Source organism: Takifugu flavidus, chromosome 12, assembly GCF_003711565.1.
Source record: "Takifugu flavidus isolate HTHZ2018 chromosome 12, ASM371156v2, whole genome shotgun sequence".
NCBI lineage: Eukaryota > Metazoa > Chordata > Actinopteri > Tetraodontiformes > Tetraodontidae > Takifugu > Takifugu flavidus.
This window is the reverse complement of record NC_079531.1, coordinates 12,219,461-12,229,353: the sequence shown is the minus strand read 5'-3', so window position 1 is coordinate 12,229,353 and position 9,893 is coordinate 12,219,461. Positions and strand designations below refer to the sequence as shown.

At 43.8% G+C, this 9,893-nt stretch overlaps 2 protein-coding genes across 7 annotated transcripts; both read right to left on the bottom strand.

Moving 5' to 3' along the window:
- Position 1: 1 nt before the first annotated feature.
- sgcg (sarcoglycan, gamma) lies at positions 2–6,897 on the bottom strand. 6 transcript variants are annotated; one of them, XM_057049127.1, is made up of 10 exons: positions 6,653–6,895; positions 5,390–5,549; positions 5,180–5,276; positions 3,666–3,860; positions 3,219–3,323; positions 2,597–2,684; positions 1,884–2,003; positions 1,593–1,665; positions 1,315–1,438; positions 2–1,027 (listed from the first exon to the last, which is right to left on the bottom strand). In XM_057049127.1, the coding sequence occupies exons 4-10, from the start codon at positions 3,858–3,860 to the stop codon at positions 860–862; spliced, it is 873 nt and encodes a 290-aa protein (XP_056905107.1). In that variant the 5' UTR covers positions 5,180–5,276; positions 5,390–5,549; positions 6,653–6,895; the 3' UTR covers positions 2–859. The 6 variants fall into 6 exon arrangements, with proteins under 6 accessions (XP_056905107.1, XP_056905109.1, XP_056905108.1 ...); XM_057049129.1 differs by having other exon boundaries at positions 6,657–6,895; XM_057049128.1 differs by lacking the exon at positions 5,390–5,549.
- Positions 6,898–8,239: 1,342 nt separating this feature from the next.
- Positions 8,240–9,819, bottom strand: rps25 (ribosomal protein S25). Its single transcript, XM_057049175.1, has 5 exons — positions 9,755–9,819; positions 9,169–9,258; positions 8,878–9,061; positions 8,369–8,467; positions 8,240–8,298 (listed from the first exon to the last, which is right to left on the bottom strand). The coding sequence occupies exons 1-4, from the start codon at positions 9,755–9,757 to the stop codon at positions 8,373–8,375; spliced, it is 372 nt and encodes a 123-aa protein (XP_056905155.1). The 5' UTR covers positions 9,758–9,819; the 3' UTR covers positions 8,240–8,298; positions 8,369–8,372.
- Between the last annotated feature and the right edge of the window lie 74 nt (positions 9,820–9,893).

The following is a 9,893-nucleotide window of genomic DNA, read 5'->3' as shown; positions in this document are numbered from 1 at the left end:
GTTGTCCTTGTGGACTTTCACCACGAGAGGGCGACAGAGCCCGAACGTTTATTCACAATGGGAAGACGATTAATACATGTGAGAAACTTGATTATAATATTTCAGAGTTGGTGAGAAATGCAGCGAAGAACACCGACACTGATTAATACGGCCCAAGTTAATCATCTGATGTGCTTACCGTGTAAAACAAAGTCAAAATCCACTCTTAAATAAATTTTTGTAACAGCAATTTAAAAAAAAAAAAAATACAAAACAGACATTAAAAGTGTGATAATATGACAGTTTTATGTTTACACAAACAATTTGATCTCCACTCAGTGGGGTTTTTCTGTAAATGATTGGGAAAACCTTCAAATATCAATTTAGGTTGTGTAGAATCAAATCTGTCACAAACTTTCAGTCTCTTTCAGTCAATCTGCTTCAATCTGCTTCTCTTAAATTTTTTTTTCATGGACTGGTCAAAATCTTTCTACATAAACCCAAACCTCATGTGATTAATGTGACAAGTAAAATAAAAACATGCTGAATACCGAGATGATGAACCTTTACATGAAGGTCACAGGGTGATACATTTCATCTATTACACCACAATAAACATATTGCATAGGATATAAGCTGCTATCAGCTCCTTATTGCCCAGCCGTGTGTAAGAAACATCCACAAAACTCTCAGATGTGGTTGGAAAAGATGCCAATTAGCTCATAAATGATGTATCCCATTATGCCTCTGCAGGCATTTTGTTTTGTTTTTACAGATGTGCTAAAAGTAGATCATTTGGGAATAAAAATAACTTAAATAAATCCAGACACGGTTTTGCTTTTTCCATCCTAGAATATGTGTTTTTTCCCCTCCAGTGTTTTTAACAGTCCTGATTCTCACTGCACGTGGAAGTCACCCCAGCCTTAGACAGGAAGAGCTTCCCGCTGGGACAGACACACACCTCGTAGAGACCCTGACCGTTCCCAGAAACGTCTCCTTTGCTCAAAGGCAGATCCGGCATGCGCACCGTCTCCGCGTCCAGCACCAGCTGCTCAACAGTCACAGACACACAGACAGATTCGGTCACCATTCACCAGAATATTCTGCTTTAACCATTTTACACATGCTGGTGTTAGAGAGCTTAAATGTGTAAATAAGTTAAAGGGGCAATATCATCAAAACCGCACCAAGACTGAATTAAAATGTCAACATACATAATCAAGTAATTTAGCTGCACCACAAAATTTGACCAGTTTCAATGAAACTGTGAGGTGAAGCAGTAAATCCAGGTTTATTGTGCTGATTAAGGAAAAGAGCATCCTTGAAAAGACTCACCAGTCCTGCAGCAGACTGAAGAATAACGTCCATGTTGGAAGCAACTTCAATGTTGCCTGCCAGAGCTTTCAGGTGAACTCCTTTAGGAGCGTTCATCCCGAGAGAGCGCGTGGGAGACTCCAGCCTGAAGGATGACATCATTATCCATCCAAATGATGCAAGCACTCTTGTTTTGGCAATTGGACTCATTTCCATTAACAGCACATCAACTTGAGCAAAGCTGGAAACCAACTAGCTGATTCTGTTGTTAATGACTCAGACGGGGGCTAACAGGTCACCTCAGATCTTTGAAGAGCTCAGATCTCAGCAGGGGAATCTCCACTGAGTGCTGGAACAGTGCTCCTTCAGGTCCTGACGGACAAGAACAAGGAGAAGGTGAGCTGGACTGGAATGATGGATGACCTCATCGCATCCAAACATGCCTACGCTGATGCCTGTGATCCAACACGGTAGGGATGCCGAGAGACAGAGGAAATGTTTTCTCTGTGGTGATCAGCTTAACCAAACACACCAAGCTAATGGTAATGAGCTGCAGGTGAATGAGCTGCAGGTGACACACATTAGCGCACCTGTGATGCGCAGTTTGTCTGGACCGATCAGGGTCTGTTCGCCATCTGCCCTGAACAGCGCCTTGTCATTGTTGGAGTTAATGAGCAGATTCCGGGTGTGTCCTTCAACCTCATTTGGACCTGCAATGACAAAAACAAGTGACTGAATCACCTGAAGACACGTCTGGCCCCAGCACAGACACATACATATCGCGCTTTTCACCGTTACGTGCACGTTCGAGAGATATGTTTGAGCAGAAGGAACCCAAATTGTGACCGTTGTGAGGTCACTCCTCCATCCTGTGGTCACCATGATCAGGGTAAGTTACCATCATCTTCTGTGACAAACATTTCACTTTTATTCACAAAAGCCTGCGAGGAGGCTTTTTATGGCCTGATGATCAAGGATGTCGCAGATTACTGGGTCATTTGTCGGCATTTTAATTATGACAAAACACCCCAAACGTGGCTGCTGGAGAGCCATAAAAGAAGCACTAATGTGATCCTGCACAGGCCTCAGGTCTGCTGTCATCCAGGAGGATCCTGAGGCGATGGCAGCAAGAGGAATGTGGCATTTAATGGGATTTAAATGGAAATCTGAGCGAATGGAAATGGAATGATGGCGTTAGCTTCGGAAGAGTGACTGCTGCAGGACACGCTAGGAAATGACGCCCTGACTGGCGCCATATATCAGCAGGAGCTTGAGAGGACTTCTAAGGCTTCCTGGCTCTTACCCACAGATATCCTCGCTGTGACGTCGCCGTTCTCGTCTCGCGCGTTGAGGGAAACATTTTCTGAGGAGCGTGCGTGAAGTGAAGAGTCCTGAAGATAAAGACAAAATCAAAAGAAGCTGTTCACCAGGACGTTCCCACAGAAACATCAGACATAATCAGCCTTTCACACAACAAAAATAGCTTTATTTGTCCTGATTATCAGGAGTCTGTCTGTCTGTCTCAACCCCCCATGTTGCTTTATAATGAAGCTCATTAAAGGAAGCATACTTAAAAGTTGCTGTTATGAGCATGAAAGTTGCTAATGTATAAACTGCAGTAAAGTGTTGCCATCTGCTGCTGGCTGCCATAAACTACCACAAACATCCTGGAGGTTAATGGGAAAGCTCAGTGCACCAGCACCACGTGCACTGCGTGCGACTGCCAACGCATTTGCTTCCAACAAACGTCCAAAATTACACAGCTGGCTGAGAAGAGCAGCCCGAGGAACGAGATGATGGCTGTGAGAAGCTCCAGCTCAGCGGTGTTGAGGATGAAGGAGGCAGATGAGGGAGGATAAGATTGATGGAGAGAAGAAGGATGTGAGAGGATGAGCCAGAAGAATGTGTGTTAGTGATGATGGTACCTCTCTGGAGTGGATCTCCCCAGCATAGATGGGAGAGAGAAACTCTGACTCGCCCTCATCCAGTTTGAGCCCGTCTGAGTGGATCTGAAGGAGACCCATCCCGTCCTTCAACAGATGACATGAAGACAGAGGCAGACTGTAACTCAGGGTAAGCACAAATCAAAGATGAGTAAAGGTTCTTCATGAAGCTGCAGCTGCTGTCTGAACGACATGATTCATGACCGCGACTTATCTCACGTTTACACCTGCTACTTTTCTGCGTGCATGGATTCACTTTAGTTGAACGCAACAGGTCAAGAAGAACCAAAAGGTGAAGGAGAGGGAATAAAAACCTCTTTATCCTCCTTTCAGGTTCAGCCGAGTCTAAAACTAGTACAGGAACCAACACAGGAGGCTAAAAAGTGTAATGAAAAGCTCCAGAAGCAGTGCTGGATCAGCCACACCTACCGTATTGAACCACATGACCCTGAAGATCCAGATGGTCAGAGCCAAGTTGACGATGAGGATGATGATGAGCAGTAGCACAAACAGGTAGAGGCAGCGCTTCCTCCAGCCATAGATGCCGATGGTGTAGACGTGCTGGGACAGCGGGCCAGACCCGTTACTGCCCTGGGTGGTGGTGACGTACTGCTCCTGAACCATCTGCTCCACAAACATCAGGAACCAGATAGGACCATGAGGAACGTGGGATGGACCACGGATGAGATGGATGAGGTCACTGTTATGCGTTTTTGACCTCTGCCATCCCATAGTCAGCACAAACACGTCAGCTCATGACTCTTTTCTGTCGGGTGTTCTCACGTCAGTTTTTCTTACTTTTCTGAGACTTTGTCTCACTTTTTAGATGATGGACCATTAATAAGATTTACAACATCTAAGTTTTTACAACCTTTTCAGGTTCAAACCTGCAATGGTCCATCATGGTCATTACTGCTGTAAACTTCCACCACTGTTTAATCAAACCCACCAGCTCAGGAGCTGCTCACTGGTTCTCTGCGCCCAGTGGAAACTTTGACTACTATTCCAGTGGTTTTTGAAGGAAAGTTCCAGATATTCCAGGGCAGATTTGTTTTCAGTTCTCATGGTGGAATTCTGACTGCAGGCCTGGAGAATCTGAACCCCCCCCCCCCCCCTTTCCCGGCCCACGAGACATGGACGGGCATCCCTTGGGGACCGATATTGGACTAACACAGGAGACGAATCCAGCAAAGGCATCATGGGAGTGAATCTGTGATACTGTGGAGTTTATTGTGTAGCTAAAACTCCCAGAGCTGTTTGTCTCAGCTGTCTCGTCTCCCGTCAGGAATTCCTCGGTTCATCAGACACGTGTCCTCCACTCACTATCGATCCCAGTCAGATGTCTGGTCCACTGATTTTTTTTTTTTTCTGCTGAAAATTCATTGTTATTTGGGTAATTATAGCAGCAGGAGCCCCCTGGTGGTGGGCTGTATTGAATTAAGGCCGTCTGGCTTCAGTAAGGGAGGTAAAACTTTTGCCAGAGCTGGTTTCTGTTCTCACAGATAGTCTTTATCTCACTGCTGTAACTCAATCCTGTATCATTTTGATAATATTGGGGTGAAACTCCTGACTGAGCCTAGGTGGGACTTTTCTGTTGCCTTTAGTGGGACTGTAGAAATGTTAGTGTTCTGCTTACAATTATAGAACAAAATCCGATTCTAGGAATGATGGGTCATCATGACACCATGTATCCTGCAGTGACCAGTATGTCCTAAATTTACCGAATTGTGATGTACACATACAGTTTGGGCCTATTCAACCGCTGGTAAGACTTTTTAATTTGATTAAAGATGGCAGAAAGTTATTTTTCTTTCTTTTTTTTTTACAGGAACCTCAGCAGCATCAGATACAGAGGAAATATGTTGTCTTTCTGTAAATAAAGAGGTGAATTAAAGCTCTGCTGGGTTCACAGGCTGAGGTGATTGTGATGATGTTCCATGTACCGGAAGGACGCTGTGGACTCGTCTTTGGAACCAAAGCACCTCCACAGGACCCGTGGGATGATAGTTCTTAATTCACGCCTTAACCTGTGAACACAGCCTGGAAACACAGGGAAAAGTAACGTTGTGCTAAATAGAAAAGAAGAGTGAAGCTGGATGAGAACAGCTAGTGTGAAATTCGGCAGATATGAAAAGAAAGCTTATTAATCACACCTGTGAGAGAGTCAAGATGACAAATGGAGCTGCAGAACTACAGCAAAGCTCTCGGTGGGTGTGTGAACACACGCTCAGATACTTTCAGGAGAGGCGCCAAACAAGGTTTCCTGGAGAACCATCTGATGCTTGAGGAGCCATCTGTGTGGAACAGGTGAAGCTACCCCACAGGTTTTCTGATTAAACTGGTTTTCTAACAAATGTCTGCTTTACTGGGTTTGTACTAGTTGTTCTGCATCAGAAGTACCGTAGGTTAAAAAAAAGAAAGCAACCGATTGGATTAAGATGAGACTCGGTTCTTCTGTTTAATCACAAACTCTGCTGCCATGCACAGACGAGCGCTGATGTTAAGACTTCTGGGTTTGTTCATTGTGGTCTTAATGAATCTGATCCTCTCTAATTACATTAAATGGATCCATTAAGAGACCTCTTAACTCTGACAACAGTGGGAGGACCAGACAGCAGGATAGTTAAGGGCTCCCGTTTCTGTGGCCGATCCTTCCATAGCAACCCAAATAAACACGGAACCGTCTCCCAACTCTGGCCCAGGAATGTTCTTTTATGGGTGGAAAAAGAGTCTAAACCTAGTCGAGAAAATAAATGTTTGATTCGGGGAGTTTCTTTTTAGAAGAACGTGTTTTCAATTAAATTTGAAATAGATATCACAGATGAGACGAATGAATTGAGGTTTGATGGGATGCAGACTCAGTCAGCACAGGCTGGTTTTTACAGTCGCTCCCTTAAATAACCTTAAACCGGCGTGTTGCTCTGAGCCTGAATGTGAGCCAAAACCAGGAGAATCCAGGATTTTACTGCGACACAGCCAGTTTCAGCAAACGTGAGAAGTTTGAGCGGTAACATTCAGAAGAGTGGAGTTGAGCGGAGACTGAAAGCTGAGCACAAGGTTGAGGTTGTGTCTGCCTGGCTTCTAAAAATAGGAAACAGCATTGTGAACTAAATTTAAAAAGGAAGCCCAGGACCCAACGGCATGCTGTGTTCTAGCAAATATTAAGAGCAAAGTCACAGACTGTTGCTCAGAATTTAGCTTAGGCAGGCTCTATTTCGTGACCCTGTATGATGAACGTCAGACAGCTGGCAAATTTAAACACTCTATAAACAAAGCTACAACTTTAATGACTGTGACCAGTCACAACATCACAACAACATAAAGGAAAAACAAGCAAATGACCAGGAGGTCAAAGGTTGCCTGAGGGCAGGAGAACTCACGATCCTCAGGAAGAGACGGGAAAGAAGAGGACTTACTCACTGGTGTGTAGGAGCTCGGCTCTCTTCAAACTCTCCAACGGAGCGGAGCTCCAGCTGCTTTCCCCACACGTCTGTCACACTCAACAGCTGCGCCTGCCATAAATCCATATCCGGACCTGCCCCGACCACGGCACTCCCACTGCCAACTCCTGCAGACTCCAGCCCACTCTCACCCATTCCCAGTGACTCTGGCCCATTCATACTGAATCCATCCCACTCTGCTCAGAATGCTGCACACATCTGAGCATCAGCAGTGTGAGTAGACAGTAGTAGCAAGAGGAGGAGGAGGAGGAGGATATCAGTGAGGAGCTTCAGGTCCCTGCTGCTCTCCACACCTCCAAACAGGTCATTTTCTTCTGAGGCTGTAGTTAATGGAAACACCAGGTCGCTGAAAACAACACTGATTAAGCTGTTTATTAAAGTTAGAGAATGATCATGATCCCATCATTTGATTGTTTTAACCAATACCAAATAACGGTCTTTCATAAACAGTGTATATATTTGGATGTCCCGGTGTGAAAGCAGCGAGGATAGATTACGTGATGATGTGATTTTGTCAAAGGCGACACGTAAAAGCTGATTGCTACCTATTTGCAGCCTCGATGTAGTTTTCAGCGTTAGTCTCGGGATAAACAGCGACACCTGGTGGTAGATCTGCTTTAAAGCAGCTAAAGACGAACTGAAGCGCTGACACGCACTTTAAATACAACGTGGACTCTGACGTTAGCGCGTGTTGCAGGAACAGACCAGTTTAGATAATGAAGCTGGGACAGACTCCAACACCATCCAGTAAAGATAAATCCCGAAAAGATAAATCAGTCAAAAAAAAGTTAAAATAAAGCTTACCTGATCATTTTTATTGTTTGGCTGCTCTGTGCTTTCAGAAATTAGAACATTAACAGATCCTTTTCCTTCCACCCCTCTGATCCCATTCTTGGTTTCATCTGTCCAAACCATTTTAAACATCTACCAGCATGAGTGCCACCACAGAGGTGACCAGAGCAGGTAAGAATGTTTGACTTCATACTATTTTGAGGATTTTTTTTTTTCATTCTTTAAAATCAGATCTAACCTTTAAAATCCCAAAGCCACCATCATTGTGTGATTTGTTTAAACCACTGCACCAACATACGAAGTTTAAGAACAAACCTAGAAAACCTCAATCTTTCATTAAATAAAGTGTAGCCTCTGGTCAGCCATCAGTTGGTTCTGACAGATGCTGGAGGAGCTGATACCACACCTGTCAGTGATCAACATGCAGTTTGTTTTGCTGCTCCAGATTGTGCTCCAACAGTATCTTTAACCCCCCAGCCAATGCTTGACACCTGCATTTCACACCATTTTTGATCAATAACTCATAAGTTTTAACTGCCTGTGGCAGATTCATCTCTTGGACAAAGCCAAGAACCCTTCATCCGTGAAGACCCCATTAACCAGTCCAGTCTGGAACCTCCTGAGAAATCCGCAGCAAAAAAAATAAAAAATAAAACCTGGATATTTAGTGTGAAGTGATCACACCTGTGCACAAATTAGGACTAATAAATCGTCAGAAACGTAGTAAAATAAGTACACAGCTTAATTGTCTTTTCAGTTTTTATTCATCTTTATTATAACAAGCACTTCAAAAAGGAAGCAAACAGAACCTGCAAAACAAAATATCAGCAGTGAATAAAAACCCAGCTTAAAATGTTGTGAGCAGTGGAGCTCTGCTACCTGATCATGCTTTCTCTGCTGCAGCCTCTTCATCTCCACCCTTGGTGTTACGTGTGTAGATCAGCTGGGCTCTGTGTTTGGACACAAGTTTGATCAAACCTGGGGAAGGAAAAATGGTTTAGAGACTGTACAAGTGTAGAAAGACTCCTGCTACAAATCACCTAGACAGTTTATGACAGAGGCTTTGATAAAGAATAAGGAGTGAAAACACTGCACCAACACAAAAACAATATCATGCATTCACAATAACAGCTCTCAAATTATACTGACTTGTTTAGAGGATATCATGTTTGGGCTTCCATAGTTTTTATTTCATTGCCAAGATCAAAATGTGAGATTGTAGCACATCACATTATTATTAGTTAATGTCTCAATAGCTGAACAATTCTAGTATAAGATTATAGTTCTTAAACTGTTAACACCATCTCCAAGCAAACAACTAACATTTTGCACATTAGTACCTGGTCCACAGTGTTTTGGGGGCTTAAGGAAAAAGACAGGTATGTCACCTTTGCCGAGCAGCTCCTGGAGGGCGTTTCTGGCCAGTGATCCGCGGATCTTCAGCCTCTCTGACACCACAGCCGGGGTGATGAGCTTGTAGTTGGGGACTTCTTTGTACAGTTTTTCATAGGTCGCCTTGTCGAAGAGCACCAGGTTGTTGAGCTTGTCCCTCACTTTTCCCTTGGACCACTTCTACTTGATATAAGGAAAGACATTTTTAAAACAATTCAAGTCTTAGTCCAATGTCTAAGGTGGATGGAGCCCTCCTGGAAGTGCCATTCTTAGAAGAACTAACACACCTTCTTCTTGGCTTTGCCTCCCGATTTGTTGACTGGATCCTTGTCCTTTTTGGACTTCCCCGTGTCCTTCTTCTTGTCTTGTTTGGGAGGCTAACAAAACACATCACATGTCGGACATAAGTGACGGGCACTAAATAAGCAGACCAGATTTTTGCAACAAGCAGATGACGTTTTGAAAAACGACCCGACGTAACATGCAGAAGTCGGGGCCTTATACTTTATAGTCCGCTACAGCGTCTGCATTAAACATCGACTCTAAAGCGACAACACACACTTTGATATTTGAGGGTTTAAGTCCTGTACATATTGGCAAATGTATGTGACCTATTAAAAGGAACGGAGACAAAATAAAACAGGTCCATGTCTGTTGCCAGTGCTGTATGAAAGCATGGTGGAATTAGCCAACTAGCTAACAAACCAGAGGCCTCTAAACTGGTAATAGTTTTCAATCTTTGCAAGATTACTACATCGTAACATTGATTTTCCACTGTCGTTAGGCTATCGATCTATCCGGACGTTAAACTTTATGACAAAATAGAAGGTTTTTCTTATTTATTTGAATAAAACGTGTTACAAAAATGCTCACCATGTTTCCTCGTCAAGATGTCGGCGTGAAAGGAAGTTCACCCGTGCAAGAGTGCCTTAGACAACCTGTATATGCGGAAATTGCGGTGAAATATGGGAAATGTAGTGTTTACTCGGTTTACTCTATGGTTTTGCATTGT

What these genes read in the sequence shown, in the direction of transcription:
- sgcg (XM_057049132.1), bottom strand. Translation starts at nt 3,860, where the DNA reads ATGGTTCAGGAGCAGTACGTCACCACCACCCAGGGCAGTAACGGGTCT. An exon ending in GGGTCATGTGGTTCAATACG is followed by an intron (nt 3,324 to 3,665) that starts GTAGGTGTGGCT and finishes CATCTGTTGAAG; the next exon opens with GACGGGATGGGTCTCCTTCA. An exon ending in AGACAAACTGCGCATCACAG is followed by an intron (nt 1,666 to 1,883) that starts GTGCGCTAATGT and finishes CTTGTCCGTCAG; the next exon opens with GACCTGAAGGAGCACTGTTC.
- rps25 (XM_057049175.1), bottom strand. An exon ending in GAGGCAAAGCCAAGAAGAAG is followed by an intron (nt 9,062 to 9,168) that starts GTGTGTTAGTTC and finishes TATATCAAGTAG; the next exon opens with AAGTGGTCCAAGGGAAAAGT. An exon ending in CCAGGAGCTGCTCGGCAAAG is followed by an intron (nt 8,468 to 8,877) that starts GTGACATACCTG and finishes TTCCTTCCCCAG; the next exon opens with GTTTGATCAAACTTGTGTCC.